This window comes from Lissotriton helveticus, chromosome 10 (genome assembly GCF_964261635.1).
Source record: "Lissotriton helveticus chromosome 10, aLisHel1.1, whole genome shotgun sequence".
Lineage (NCBI taxonomy): Eukaryota > Metazoa > Chordata > Amphibia > Caudata > Salamandridae > Lissotriton > Lissotriton helveticus.
Genome location: NC_136071.1, coordinates 923,190,941 through 923,207,641, shown reverse-complemented (window position 1 = coordinate 923,207,641; position 16,701 = coordinate 923,190,941). Strand labels below are relative to the sequence as shown.

The window sequence follows — 16,701 nt, the reverse complement described above, 5'->3', positions numbered from 1 at the left end:
TGAGTGTAAGACAATTCTACCATGTTTAGAGGAGAAAGCACAAGTACTTTAGCACTGGTTATCAGTAGTAAAGTGCACAGAGTCCTACAGGTGAACATAAATGGGTTCCGAAAACAGGAGGGTGAAGAATGGCTAAAACGTTTGGGGTTGAGCCTACAAAGACAGCAAAGTCTAACAGCCACATACTCTCACATACCTTTTTGGTGATTTTAAAGATAATTTATGATGAAGGAAGTCTACAGAATACTGATTTTAATTTAGGGATTATTATCTTTTGCCTAAATGGACAACGAGACAGATTGGCATGCATTTGAGAATACCAATTATAAGGTAAAAAAAAAAATCAAGCTGGAGAAGCTGGGTTACTTTTAAATAGTTTGATGTCCCACGCATTCTTTCCCATTCTAGGGAAATGTAAGGATCCCCATGGTTTCTTTTTCATGCACTTGGAACATTGATATTTTCAGGTTAAGTCAAATTAATCTTTATTCAGGTGTAAAAATCCATAAAAGACACAAATATCATACAAATCAGATCAATTCGCGTATGAATTTTAATTCTCTGGCACCAAATTCTTTTCAAAATATCCAGGCAACCTATCATAATTATACTCTAATCACAGCTTACTAATTAGATATATACAATTAAGCTCTCTCATAGTTTTCTAGGTGAGTAAGAGTTTTCTTTCATTTTATTGCACATATGATAAATGTATCGGCTGTAAAGTATACTTCCACAGTATTGAGATTACATACAAAGTTAAAAGCATCTTGAAACAATCTATTGACAATAAATAATGGATTAAAAATTATTTCCTAGGATCCTGATAAAATGTACAAAAATAATTAAAAAAAATGTTAAGTAGATTGTGCAAATTTGCCATTGCATGGGTAATTTTGTAAATTCTTGGCCCATAACCACGTTTGTGGAAATCCAACAATCAAGTGCAAAGTGTATAGCGGAGCCTAGTAAGATAAAACCTACCCTGTGTGCATGTTACAGTCATTAAATAACTCTGAATAATATTAGGCAGGTAACAGTTAAGGAAGCACTTCACAGAAGGGTTAATATGCCCTCTGGTGTCTCTCAAAATGTCTTTCTGGCCCATAACAATAATTTTTAGTTATTTTTTACAATAATTTAATATACTGTATGGGTCATCAAGAGTAAAAATTAGTGTCTATGATTTTTATGAGATCTTTCACATGAGCAAACTAAGGGATTTTATCCTTACCATCTAAGGCCAAACAGTCCTTAGTAATATTCTTAGTAAATATTGTTCCTGTTTAGCCCAGATTCCATACCAGGTCAAAAGAGCACTTGTATCAATGCTATCTTCTGTTAATGGGTTGTAAGTTCTTTATGAACTATATATGCTGAGGTAGAACGGGTAACAGCAAGAAGCCTTTGTAAAAAGGTATTCTACATAAAATTGTAGTGCTTTTGTTGTTGAAGACTCCACTCCCACAAGGCAGCCCCATAATTAGCGCTTCTATGCATTTACTTTTTTACAATTGTAACATTTCTACTATTTTAGCCACAAATCTGAAAATTGCTTCTACATGTCTAGAGAAATTCATACTTGCAATTTTTGAGTGAGCACTCCATGCATTCTTATTTGAAAAATGTACAACCTGATATGTGAAATTTTCAGCCTCTGCTATTATCTGCCCTTTTAGTTAATGAGCCCTCTTTTATTATTTCCTGTGCCATACATCATCACAAATGTTTTAGATAGGTTGAGTCTCAAATCCCTTTCTTCCATAAAGTTAATGTTTTGTATGGGATTTATAAAGCACCGGAATCACCCACAAAGGGGTATCTCCGCGCAGCAGAGCAAACAAGAGACAGGTCAGGCACAATCAGTCCCGGAATAATTTAGTCATCAGGAGTTTCCTGAATCGAAGAAGTCTGGGGCATTTGCGCAGGTCCTTGGGCAGAGTATTCCAATATTTCGGAGCAAGGTAGGTAAAAGTATTGCCTTCTATTCGTAATTTCCTGTAGTGGGGCACCACAAGCAGCCCTTTACCTTGGGATCTAAGAAGTCTGCTCGGATGGTAAAATTTAAATGTATCTGCCAGTTAGCTAGGACTCACATCATAGAGAACCTTATGGGCGAGGCAGCAGAGTTTAAACTTGATTCTCTGGTGAATAGAAAGCCAGTGAAGCTGTCTCAGCAGAGACCGGGAGGAGGTACTAGGCGGCATTTTGAGACCCAGATGTGCAGCAACATTCTGGACTATCTGTAATCTACTTGAGGGGGATTCATTTGCTGATGCTAAAAGAGTATTACAGTAATAAAGTCGACCAATGACCAGGGCTTGAATCAGAGTTCTTCGTATTGTTAAAGGCAGCCACTGGAACACTCTGTGCAAATGACTCAGAGTGTGGTAGGAGGCCCCTGAGGTGGCCATGACTTGGTCTCTCGAAGGTAGGGAATTATCCAATCGGACCCCTAATTTTTTTGCCATGTGTGATGGGGTAGGAGTGTGGCCTAACATAGCAGGCCATCAGTTTGGAGACCAAGTTGTTTGAGCAGAGCCAAACAACAGGATCTCAGTCTTAGCCACAGTCAGCTGTAGGAAATTTCCTGTTATCCAACCAGAAACGGCGTGCATGCCCTCAGCAAAGCGATGTTCAACTAGCTCTGTATCCTTGTCAAAGGATAAAAGCAGTTGTGTGTCTTCTGCATAAGAGTACGTAGTAAATCCACATTCCCTAATAATCTTGGCAATGGGGGGGCCACATATACATTGAACAAGGTAGGACTCATACTAGAGCCCTGAGGCACCCCCTTAGTAAGCTTCAAGGTATGGGAATGAAAGGGGCCTAGGTTAATCGTTCTCCGGAATAAGAAGCTGTCCCTCAATGTAGCTGCCTGTTCCAGGTCTCCCATTTTTCATTTGCAGGAAGCAAGCCTTGCAGTAATCACTGCACTTCTTCCTATCTTGGCTAAGGCTTACAACACAGCCAATTTCTGTTATCTTTTTCATGCCTTCTCATCTGGTAAAATTTGCATTGCCCATTTTATGACCACCTGTAATCTTGCAATAAAATAATCTGCCTGGGTTAAGGTCAAGGGAAGCTAATCACATCATATGCCTATCTGTTTAGGTTACCTCTGTCTTCCTTCAATTAGTTTACATAGTTCAATAGCACAGATGTATTCCATAAAGGCAATGGTGAGCAGGCTGTTACAAAGGGATACACACTAGGCAACACAAATTTACTTAACAGTCCTTAGGAAATGTAAAATACATAGTAAATTGAGATCCATCAAATGGGAAGAGGGATATTTTACATGCATAGCAAAGAGAGATACAAAAAGAAGAGAGGAAGAATAATGGGTTGCGATATAAAGAGATTGTTTATGGCAGCATGTGTCTGCCTCATTTAGTGATCCCATTACCCATAGCTGCTAGTTAAGGTACATTGGATTCAGAGATCTACAGTTTAACAGAGAGTGTGGTTAGCTTGGATACGTGTTGCACAAAGCGGAGTGGATTAATATCTTTTGTAAATGTATTCAATCTTGTTCTCTCGGTAATACAAAGTAATGTATTCATTTTTCTTACCTCTAAAAAGTCAGCACAGGAGAACTCCAAATGGAAAGCATTGAAAAATAGAGAAATTGAGTGGTTCTGCGGTGCCCTCAGAACCGTGGTACAATCCAGCCTGTTTGGATAGGAAGCAGGCCAGCCAGGACTTTTCAGGTAGCCGAACGTCTGGTTGTATTCTCTACTGCAACCTTTAAAATAAATTAAACAAAACAATGCATTCAATTTACCCATCTCTATGGTGGGACTCTGAACTGTATCTATTTATAAGAAAAGGCCTCTGTGCTTACCTGCAACTTGATATGTAAAGCTTAGTCCATTGCCACTCAGATATTCCTCTGATCGAAAAATGACTTTTGCTGTACGGTCATAAGAGTAAAATACAGGAATGGGGAACATTTCTGTGCCACAGAATCGATGGACTTGTCCTTTGTCACCCTGCAATGAGATGTGAAAAGACATATAACTTTTTTATGTAACCATTTGCTAACAAACTGTCTCACTTTTAGCAAGCAAATAGTAAATACATCTGGAAGGCAAACTGCAATCTATGGTTGCTGGGTTGAATGAGTGGTAATCCACACTGCTGAATTTCTTTTTACATTCATACATCCCTCTGACTGAGCACCACAAAAGAAGAAGATTTGGCAATTACATCTAGCTGGAGTAGTGTGGAAGTCTGGTAGAAGCATCAGGATGGGGACCAAAGCATCAAGATACTCATTATGACAGGCCCTAAGTTCCAAATGTGGATGGTAACTGTTAGCGAATGATGTCCCTGATGATACTGTAGATCTGTCATGTTTGACTTGCAGACTGGGAAACTCGTGGAGAATGAGAAATTACCAGGGGCGGCTCCTACACTAAGGCAGAGTAGTGTCGCCCGCTGCCTTTCAGCACGGCAAAAAAGTAAAATTAAATGATAATAATGCAATGTTATTATCATTTAATTTTCTGTGCTGGAGCAGTTTTGTGGGGTGGGGCAATGCTGCTCAGGGGGGAAGGGTGGTGGCACCCTCTTAAGTGCGCATGAATATTTGACCGGCCTTCTGGGGCCAGCCAAACATTCATGCGCACTATGCATGTTCTCCACCCAGGATGCATTACAGCCTGGGTGGATGACATTCATTCATTCATTAAATCTTTATTTCGGCACGAATGCCATAAAAGAGCAATGCATGTATTACATTACATTTCATTATAATAAAACATTACAATAGATAAAACATTAGTTTAAAAAGAAGGAGCTAGTTGGAACGGAAACATTACATTCATAGGTAAAAATAAGGAGCATCCTAACAATTCCAAGCAGATTAATTATATTACATTACAAACGATGCCCCAATTTTTTCCTTATATAGAATATGGAAAGTAGGAATCTACTAACACTAAATGTTATTTGTTGAGATGTGTTAGTTGTTAGGACTCTCACAGCCTGTGCACTGGAGCTCAGGCCTAAAAGAAGGCAAATGGGTTTGATCCATCTCTTTCTGGCCTGTGTATAACAAGGACAAAAAAGGAGGATATGTTGCTCGTTTTCAATCTGATTGCAAGTACACATAGAGCAATTTACATCCATTATCGGAGTTCCTGCAGCACAATTCCTAGCCCAACGAGCCAAGGTAGTTTTTATTTGTAAGTTTCCATATCTAAATTTTAAAAATAAAGTTTTTGCTAGTGGGGGCTCTATTTCATCCATAAAAGTCTCATACATAGGTTCATCCTTAAAGTTTAGGAACCTTGAAACCAGGGTCCCACTAGTACTATTACTTACAGTCCTATTTTGTATGAAGCTCCAAAAGGCCCTTTTTAATATTAATTTGGGGTTTGCGGGTAAGTGTTCGGGGTTCTCCCAAAAGTGTTTCAGCCCTATATTACTTAACCAAATCTTGATATGCCTTAACCATGGGATGTCAGCCTGATTATCAAGTTTTATAACTTCTTTTAGTCCATCTCTATAATCTTGAAGTTCAGGGACATGCCATAGTCTGACCCACAACATCAATGGTCGAATCAAGACTTGATGATCAGTTCTTTTGAAGTTTAGGTCAAGTTCCAGGGGGACTAAGGGAGTGCCTCTCGGAACCCTTGCCAAACTTCGCATGAAGTTATTGTCTAAGAGACTGAACGTTTCCTTTGAGCCGGGACCCCATATTTCTGCCCCATAAAGGACCGCTGATTGAACCTTGGCTTTAAAAAGTTCCATCACGGGAGAAGCTGCTTTACTTGTACTTAAACTTTGCTCCCTAAGAATAGGTTTGGCATTCTGGGCAAAAATTAATTTGCTTTTATCCAATTGGGCTTTCCAGGTAAAGTTGGAATCCAAAGTCACCCCCAAGTAAGAAAAATGAGGGACGGATTCCAGCTTTTCACCGTTTAATGTAAGGCAACCTCTATCAGGTTTTATGGGATTCAGGGCCATATATTTTGTCTTCTTCACGTTGATTTCAAGCCCCTTCTGGCTGCAGTATTCATTAAAAGTATCTATAATTATCTGCAGACCATTTTTCGTTTGAGAGATCAAAATGGTATCATCAGCAAATAGTAGCGACGTCACCTTCTCACCATTCAGTTTTGGGGAGTCATTTTTACATCTCTCCAGAAATTGGGGAATATCATTTACAAACAGGGAAAAGAGCGTGGGGGCCAGGACGCAGCCCTGGCGGACTCCACGCTCGATGGGTATCTTCTGGGTTAGTTCACCATTTGGACCCCATCTAATTCTAGCGAAGTTCCCTGCGTGTAACTCCCTAATCTGAGTGACAAGGTTATTTGGCATACCTGCTGCACTCAAAGTTTTCCATAGGAGATTGCGAGGCACCAAGTCAAATGCTGCCCTTAAATCGATAAAGGCAACATATAAATGGCACCTTTTAATCACCACGTACTTCCAATAGAGGCAGCAGAATCTAAAAATCTGATCTATTGTGCTGATATTAGATCTAAATCCTGCTTGGAACTTAGTCAATATTGCATTTTCATCTAGCCAATTGTTCACGCGTAAAAGAATATGGCGTGAGTACATTTTTTGTAAAATATCCATTAAACTTATTGGCCGATAATTGCAAGGATCCATCCTATCTCCCTTCTTAAAAATTAAAACAATTTCCGCTCCCTTCCAGCTCTCCGGAAATTCTAAAGTGCCGGAAAATACGTTACACAGAAAATTAATATATGGTACCCATACAGCTAGGTCATGCTTGTATAGGTCCCCAGGAATTTTGTCCAAGCCTGGAGCTTTTCCTGATTTAATCTCTGGGTTATTGCCAGCTCTGTTTCGCCTAGAGTAAAAGACAGTTGGTCTGCCGGAGATTCATAGTTTGTTACATGCATATCCAAACATGGGTCATCATATTTTTTGTATAAATTCGTAAAATGGGTGACCCAAGTTTGTTCATCTAGGAAGACATCCTTGACCACCCTGCCCACCTTATTTCCATTTGCCACCAGCCTCCAGAAAGCGACGTTATCACGCGCCCTGGCTGCTTGCAGCAAATTGGCCCATTTGTCTTCCTCCCATGCCAGGTGGATGACATTCCCAGGCTCCCATTTCCCATCTGAGCGCTGAACCACAGCACTCAGATCAATCACAACGCTGAATTGTAATGCTGTGATTGGCTTAGGGGAGCCTACCCTGCTTCCTGTGGGAACAGAAGTCAGGAAGAGAGGCGGTGACTGACCAGCCGCCGGCTGGCAGGTAAGTGTTCTTTTTTTATTTTTATTTACTCTCCCCTCCCCCCCTCCGGCCCCACTACTGCTTCGCGGGAGCAGCCGCAACTAGAAATTGCAGCGGGGAAACAGACCTAGAATTACTGATTCAATTGTAATTGTTTATTACTTCAGGGATTCTCAAGTTTCAGACTATCATTCCCATTAAATCTGCACCCGAAAAGTTAATAAAGGAGTGGAAATAATACACACTACACAGAGCAGTTAGAATAAGGTCTTGTGTTATGAAGAGCAAAATACATTAACATCCAGGCCCTCCAGTCAACCACAACACTGTCATTTCCATGTCTGCCTTCAAATGTACTCTCAATATTCACTTCTTCAACTAATGGCAGCCTCAACTATTCATGAACTGCAGAGCCACAAGACATTCTGTTAGCCATGGAAGCATATCAGCTGTATAGGCTCTGAATGCCTAAGCTAAATTATGGGAGGAAAAATGATTCAATGGTCCTTTACCATCAAAGCATGGTGCACCATTTTAGAGGGAGGGTGCGGAGTTTGAAACAGCCATAGCCAGGTTTGAAAAGACATTTCACAGATGTATTTCACAGGGTTGTCAGATGGTCTATTAATAAAAGTCACTTTAACATTTTTCAGTAGTGTCACTTTGTTTGCCTTCTGCAGATAATTAAAATATGTTTAAGGTGTTAATGCAGGATACTCTTTACATTATTAGAGCGAGAGAGAGTACTCTTTATTGTGTGAGTTAATAAAAATTGGTACACTAAACACAAAATAAAAGCACACGATATTACACAATGTAAGAATACATTATAACTACAGGTAATAACAAGGTTAACAAATATGACCATGATGTTTTGATACCAAAAAAAGAAGAACATGAGACATTGGGTCCTGCCCTCGTGAGCGAGTGTTAGCCCCCCACCACCCTCCCAATTACACTCGGGTGTGCAGTCTTTGTATGGTGATATGCAAAATGTTTGCACATTTGTACTTAGACAGTAAGTTCAAGCTTCTTTACAAGTTAAATTTCCCTGAGTTATAAACATTGGCTTCAGTACTGTGCGGTGTGAAGTTAAAAACACTGAGCAGCAAGATGGAGCAGTGCTTCGTGCCTGTAATCACAGAACCTATAGATCCGAGGCCTATTTGGCTCTGTTCTAATCAAACGGCAGAGCCATTACCTAGGCTTGTTTTGCTTAAAGCCTCTTACAAATAGGGCTGCAATTTTTTTTGTTTCATATTAGCTAGCAGTTATGTGGGCCGGAGATGAGTACTGATTTTTCTCTAAGTCTGCTGCTTGAGAAGTGGCCAGCACAGAGGTACGTTAATGGGCTGAGAGGTTACGGACAATCTAGTTATTGTCTCTAGGCTGGTCATTAGATCGTAGCCGTATTACTTAGATATGGACCCCCAGGGGTTATTGAGAGTCCTGAACATCTCCAGTAAAATCTGTTTTTAGAGTTCCTGAGTCCGCTGCGGCCAGTGAGCGGTAGTATTTAATCGATTACGCCTTGCATTCTGGCTCTTCTCTGGTCAGATCGAACTCCAGGCATAACAGCGATTGCCCTTAATAATTTGGTTACATTAAAGATTCGCCTATAGGCAGTACAGTGTATTTTGTCTGAAGCAACAGATGATATTCCGGAGCGGGCTTGGTAGACGTACGACACAGTGGTCAATAGATTTGTTCACACAACTTGTATAATGGCTTTGACTGAAGGGCTGTGTAAGTATGTATTTCTTTTACAGTAAGGGGCAGACCTGCTGCTGACTTTGGAACTGGGGAACCAGGTTCTAGTCTGGGTGTCGGCTCAACATCCTGTGATTCTGGGCAAATCACGTAATCTCCGGTGTCTACCAAAAATGACTGTAACATAACTGGTGCTCATGTAAAGTGCTGCAATACCTTCGGGTAGAGTTGGCACTGTAAAACAGTATGAAATGCAGCTGAGTAGTTGATGAAGCAGTTGAAGGGAGGGAGGCTAAAAGCTGGCGACATGCGATGTACCAAGTAAGATGGGGCAACTGTTTTGTCTTTTGTTGGTGATTTTGGAATGAACCCTGTTTGGTAATAAGGAATTATGTAGCCGGTACCTCGAGTTCACACAATTTTGGCATAGGCTTTTGGCCTCTAAATCTAGCAAAGCAATGAGTCTGTTGTTTGCTGAATCAGTGTTATGGCCTCTTTTGTGAATTTAAAAGTAGTATGATCCTCTCCAGGAGTGTGGAATTTGGGCCAATTGGAAATTATGATAGTAGAGCAGACTAAGGGTGTTAGCTCAAAATCCCTTGTCCACCCTGAATCCTGTCACCCCATTCTCTCTTATGGTTTTTTTAGAATGTTACTAAGCAAAACCAAAGGGGATGATGGACGGAGTCCACTGATCTGGGTTTAATCCATCATAAATCTTTAGCTCACTCCGCCAACCCAGTTCAGACATGACCCTGTGCCTCATCGGAACAGACCAGCCCGAACTGCCAAGCCGTGTCTTCCCTGGACCAGAAACAAGCATCCTGGGACCGGTTTCTGGCTAATCAGCCATCACAGCCGGGTTAGCTTGAATCCAGTGGCAAAGTGAGCAAGGGACACATGTCTGGGCATACCCTGCCAACTTAGGGCGAACAAAGCCAAACCAAAGGGGATGATGGACGGAGTGTTGAACACTGCAAGCACTCACCCCCAGTAAACTAATCTGGGTTTAATCCATCATCATTCTTTAGCTCACTCCGCCACCCCAGTTTAGACATGGCCATATGAAAATCAGTCTGACCCTGTGCCTCATGGGAACAGTCCAGCCCGAACTGCCAAGCCATGTCTTCCCTACACCGGAAATAAGCATCCTGGGACCGGTTTCTGGCTAATCACCGTCATCAGCCAGGCTAGCTTGAATCCAGTGGCAAAGTGAGCAAGGGACCCACGTCTGGACATACCCTGCCAATTTAGGGCGAACAAAGCAAAACCAAAGGGGATGATGGACGGAGTGTTGAACATTGCAAGCACTCACCCCCAGTCAACTGATCTGGTTTAATCCATCATCATTCTTTAGCTCACTCCGCCACCCCAGTTCAGACATGCCATATGCAAATCAGTCTGACCCTGTGCCTCATGGGAACAGTTCAGCCCGAACTGCCAAGCAATGTCTTCCCTGGACCAGAAACAAGCATCCTGGGTCTGGTTTCTGGCTAATCAGCCATCATCAACCAGGCCCAGGGTAGTATCAAAGTTAACAAGAGTCAATTGGGCTTTTAGGCCAACAAAAGGCCAATTTCCATTGATTAAACCTGGATAAACTGATCATACAGCATTTGAACATTCTCGATAATACATAATTCCTTCCCCCTTGCGTGAAGCCCACAGTGTCTGATTGTGTGGCTACCTGGGCGGATAGCCAAAGACACATTGTCTAAGGAAAATGGTCACTATTTTGTTGTTTCTTAATTTCATAATCCTTGTAACTATCACACATTTCACTAATTACGAAAGTGTAGTCTACTGTCCAAATGCCTCTGAATGTAAATAGGGGCTTGATTTGTTGGACACTAACTATGCTGCATAGGGACTAGTTTATGAGATGACAAATAGTTGATTATCTTCCCCACAGGATTGACCTTTGTGATTAATTGTGGAGTTGGGTGGAGCTTGTCAAGATTAGGAGCATTAAAATTTCCAGTCAGAATAATCTCAGACGCTGAGTGTCTACAAAGGAGATCGTTCAAGGTCTCACAGTAGTCATCCAGTTTTGTTTTCCTGTTGGCCATGTGTAAGTTTAAGTAGACATTGATAAACAGAATTGTTTTTGGCCTACCTTTGGTGTAACACCCATTACTTCTTATAGTTTGTAGCACAGATTTGACAATTCAACTTCTCTCAATCCTAGATTCAAAATTTTAGAAAAGTAAATTGGCAGTCTTTCTTAGGAAAGCCCAAATTATTTAAACATTGTTGCTAATTCTGAAATTCAAGGAGACCTGCTAGTGGAACTGTGTTGACTGTCTAATATTCCTGCAAACATATAATGTTCCTACTCGTTATACAGTGCTTTGCCTCTGGCTGTGAGTATTTAGTGGAGGCCAGTAACATTCCATGATAATAATATGATTTCTGGTTTGAGAGACTCAACCCTCCCTTTTGAACTTGTTGTAACTGAAAAGCTTGTTGACATTCTTTCTTCGTACTTTAAGGATGAGACTAAGAGTGTGCCTTGAGTGTACCTTGCAGCCTTGACACTAGCCATCTCCGCAACTTTCCTTTTGTGCTTGTTATGGTGGGAGATCTTGTTGCTGTTGATCATAAATACTTTGGGGACGGGGCTAAGATTATGTCTTGAGTATACCCTGCAGGACTTCTGCTAGCGTGCTCCAATCCTGCTCTTTCCAGATGACTGTTCCGCAAAGACAATCCACTTACAATGGTGTTCTTTGTGAAAGCTGATACAGATTTTGGCATTTTTATGTACAATAAAGTCAAAGGTATTCAGCGAACTAATCAAAAGACACACAGCCCGGGGGACAGTGTACAAAGAAGCAATAGATATCCACTGAGATTGTTAATAAGAAAATATAGTTTTTCCTAGAGACCCCTCACCCACCAGGGTTTGCCCCATGGTGGCATGCTTCATCATTGGGGTTCATGGTTCATCCCAATCCACTGTGGATTGAGGCATGCTGCGACCAAATGGTTACGGAAGAGCACTTTTTTTAGATGGAGTCTATGATAAAGACAGTGTAGGTGAAAAGAGTGGAAATTAAGTGCTGGTAGGTTAAAAATACCTGACTAGTAGGACTATTGTTTTTTTCCTGCCTCTAGCCGGTAAGGTTAAAATCAGGGGTTGGTCTGAAGGAGGAGACTATAACGAGTCCGTTCTCTTCAGAATGGATCGGTCAACATGTTTCAAGCCTTTCCCCTAATGGCTCTTCTTCAGAACCTATAGGAAGCCTATTCCTATTGGTACCACTCCTCAAAATCCACTAATAAGGACACAATGGATAACATGCCATACGCAAACCCCTATTATACAGACGGTAACCAATATCATCATTCCGTATATTCAAATCCCTGGAGCCCGCAGCTGGAGAAGATGCAGTCTCCAGGGATTCAAATTAGAGACAAAGGCCAAGGACGACCTTGACGAAGGTTTGACTACAGACCCCCTCTTCCCTGGCAAGACCATTACGCAGTAGTACAGTATTGTAAATGTATAGAATTCCGATATTGGTTACGATATGTATAATAGTTGTATGCTTATGGCATGCTATACATTGTGTCTTTATTTGTTTTTCTCGCATTATTGGAATTTTGTTTACAAACTTCCAACTTTCGGGAAGGACACAGGAGAATAGGAAAGGTCTGTTCCCACAGCCACTTTTCCTCATGAATTTTGATTTTTTGTGCTATAATCGTTGGCATCCGGGCCTAATATGGGTAGCTGATGGTGGGTGTTTCATGTAGTGTTGCCGACTTCTCTGCTAGCTGTCCACTGTAAACCAGCTGTGCTGAGTTGTGTACCAGTCTGAAAGTAAAAAGCAGAGGGCACCAGCACAACACCTTGCAGGGTGAGATAATCCTACTTGCTCTTTGTTCTGCAGATTAGGCTGTGCTTTGTGGTGGAGACTTGTTGAACAGCAGCCTTAATTTAAATTAATTCCTATGTGTGCTGTCACAGTGTTCCAACTCATAGGCTTTGACAATGCATAATACTGTTATTCTCTCAGAGGTTTTGCCTACTGATTTTGGCATCTATTTAATCAAAACTATTCTACATTTCACCATGTTTTCATATTGGTACAGTAGGACAGTACGTGGATTTACTAAAGTTGAAAAAACCAATGTAGTTATAACTTTGTGGTACTGTAACTGTTTTATGACAACTAACAACAACTGGGACAAGCAGACATCTTAATTCTTAATCTTAATTCTTTACAAAATAACACATCTACATTAGATCATTGGGGGGCTTCTGCCTTTAAAGTACTCATACAATTAGTTTGCATTCTAACTCTGTGATGCCCTTTCTTCAGATGCATTTTTAGAGTTGTTTCAAAATACTGTGGTGTTGGTCCGGGCTTGAATTTCTGTGGAACAGCATTCCACTGAGTAGGTTTAAGAAGGTGAAAGAACTAGAATATAGAAGGTATATGGGCAGGACAGTTTCGATGCGGTTGGGATGTGTGCTATGGATTATCTAAAATTGGATAAGGGGATATATATCCGGGTGAAGTATCAGAAACTTAGCCTGGGGATCACCCATAATTAGCTTGAAGATAAGCATTTGCAATAAGAATTTCCATAGGTGTCTATTTTTAGTAGAAATTCAGCCAACTTGATATCAACTGAGGGAGGTAGGGGTGATTCTGGGAAAATTGAATAGTATCCTGTATTATAGACCTACATCACAAAAAGCTTAAGAAAGCATGCTGTGATAAACTTGGTAATGTGTATTGTTCCCGTACTCAGCATGTATCAATATAAGGATGCATCGGAAATATGAACTCAAATTCCCTGTACTGTAGCGGAGTTCAAAGTAGATTTTCAAATATGTCTTTTAACAACTCAAGCATTAACAGATAGGTCATATGAGCACAAGAACAAGAGTAGGAATAATTTGACATTTTAGACACGGAAGTGACATTGCAACATCCATATGTTGGCTACATATATTGACCATTAAAGTATGAGTCTTTGGTTTTACTATACTGCATTTTTCAAAATGTCTAGAATTATTACACTCAAAGATGATGAGAATTCTGATTATTCTATCATTGCCACAAGTAAAAAGTGGTACATATGGAGGATCTGGACTTCCTTTAACCTTTGCCAAAACTGGGAACTTTGATTAATTAAATTGCTATTTTTAATTCTGAAGAAGAAATCCAGAGAAATACCATAACAATATTATTGGGTGTTTTGCAACATCATTTCTATCATCAGTTCAATTTGCTATGAACTTAGACCATATCCATGTTCGGAGCCCGGAGTAGCCTACCACATTACTTACATCAGACAAACAATTTCCGCTAATTGTCTTCAATTTTTTGTACTGGGTAATATAATATTCATGGCAAAACACATCATATGTGTTTTACTATTGTATTTCTTGATTTAGCTGTGGTTATGAACACAATGTTGTTACTGCCTTTGTTGGAAACCGAAAAGTGTTTGACATAATTAACACTGGTTGATTAAGGTGTTACATGACTGACCTATTCTGGCATACATTTTGACTCCCGATAAATCTGAATTTTGCTCTGAGTAGTTAAAGGCGAGGCAGTTTATATCTACGTTTTTATATGGGAGACTGTTCTTTTGCACATCCTGAAAATGGTTAATTTACTTAATTTAAACTGAATTTAAGGAAATCTGGCTCCTTTGTGCAATATTCCAACTTCCATAGCTTTATTGTTTAAATCAGTTATAAAAAGAGGTAAAATAATGTGTTTGCTTTGTTGACTCCTGGGTTGTCAGTTAAAATGCCTTTAGGGGGATCCTTCTGCTTCCATGAAATATGGAAAAGGTCTACCTTGATATTAACAGTCAACACAATTATATGCAAAATGTTTCTCATACCTTCACTTGATTGTTCTATGCGATAATTTCCTGGCAACCTCCCTATCCCATTTTGGTAAGTTTTCAAAACAAATAACCTAGTTTGTATAGTATAGTAAGAAAACAAAAAGACTGAGGGTTTTGCAGTTATGGAGTTTGGATGCAGATGCTCATACTGCATGATCTCCTCATTTTAACTATTACACTAATATTGTTACAGGAGGGATCCCTACAAAGCTGGACCATCCTTTAAAACAATGGCAAGGTAACTATATTCTGCATTTCTGCAAGGTTTGGTATTGTAGTTGCAAGCATGTTATGATTCAGAATAATCTTTCTCAGGATAACCCTTCATGATAACCCAAACTCTCTTGCGATGTCCCAGCTAACTCTTCCAAGCAATGCAGAAAGGGCAGCATATTTATGTATGCTTGGCCAAGTTAAACAAGGTCATGCTCTGAAGCCCCAAATGGATGTTATACAACTATATGGCCTTTCCTTGAGGATTTTTTAAAAATATTTCTTAGTTCACAATGTTTGACTACACAGTTGTGGTATAGAGGTAAACTGATGTGTTTGCCTTGGTGACTAATAGGCTGTCAACCAGGAATACCTTTAGAGGAATCCTGCCACTTTCATGAAAATATGTCATGGTCTCCACTATAATTAAGAGTCAAGATAACCATATGCAAAATTTCAGTCTTACCTTCACTTCTTTCCTATCTTACCTTCACTTTATTTCTCTATGAGATAGCTTCTCAATACCTTTCCTTTGGCACATTTGAATACATTGCTGATCAAGTGACTTAGTCATATAGCAAGGTAAGAAACCAAAACAAATGGGTGCGATTATGTACTATAGATGCAGGCACTAGTGCTCCGTGGCCTCAGATATTTATTTGTGGGCAGATTGTAAAGTCTTATGCATGATCTATTGCCTAACTACTCTCCATAGTTTGATTACTATGTTGGTCCCAGGGCTGGTTTCTATATAGGCCAAGTCAAGTTAACTACATACCTAATTTCGGCCAGTTTTGGTATGACATATGCAAGGATTATATGATTCAGAATATTTACCTGATCATTCTCCTTCAAGAGAATCTGAATGTGCTTGTGATTTTCAGGATAACTCATTCAGACAATACAGGAAGATCAGTGTATTAATTTCTACTTGGTGAAGTTTGGCAAGGAAATGCTCTGAAGTTCCATATGAGTGTTATGCAACAATATGGTCTGCCAAAAGGCTTTCTTTGTATATCTCTTAATTTATGATTGTATGTTGAATGTGGCCAGTGTTTAGGACAAGGAAAAAACATTGGAAAACTGCTTTAGTGACATTTGTGAACAGTTGGCAAACATTAGCATTATTCAATCTTTCTGAAAAGTTACTCATAACTTAATTCACTCAATTTGAATGAAGAAATAGTGTCTAGAAAGCATGTAACAGCCACGTTTACAATGAATTAAACATATTAGGCAAATCATATTGCATGTTCAATTTCAACAACCTAAAGCGGTCTGTAATCTTCAGTACTCTAAGACATTCCTGTGTAAAATTAGATTCTCATCCACTCTTGTTGAGAGATAACTTTTGAATCAGAAATGCAGAGTCTAATTGGTTTATGAATGTTTAGACATTTTGTGGATTTTGCTCAGTGTAGTGTTTGGACAACAGATTATCATATCCTGATGAACTTACAACAGGTGGGATATGTATTTGTTTGCAAACAAGAACATTACGCACCTAGTGAAACAGAGACTCTCTTCAAGACAAAAGCGGATGTCACAAAATACATTACCATAAATAACTAGAATCTTCAAAATGTAATTTGCTAGATGGGGCCCCTAGCAGTATGGCAATATTATTTCATCTTCTTTGAAATTAAACATGTATCCCTGGCTTAT

At 39.9% G+C, this 16,701-nt stretch overlaps 1 protein-coding gene across 1 annotated transcript in view; it reads right to left on the bottom strand.

The window, feature by feature from the left end:
* The window catches only part of CUBN (cubilin), a 1,583,269-nt gene that overhangs the window by 69,723 nt on the left and 1,496,845 nt on the right, over window positions 1-16,701 (bottom strand). Inside the window, exons 63-64 of the mRNA XM_078663578.1 lie at window positions 3,848-3,995; window positions 3,576-3,748 (exon numbers count right to left, since the gene is read on the bottom strand). Coding sequence (XP_078519704.1) covers window positions 3,576-3,748; window positions 3,848-3,995 — 321 coding nt within the window. The remainder of the gene's footprint in view (window positions 1-3,575; window positions 3,749-3,847; window positions 3,996-16,701) is intronic.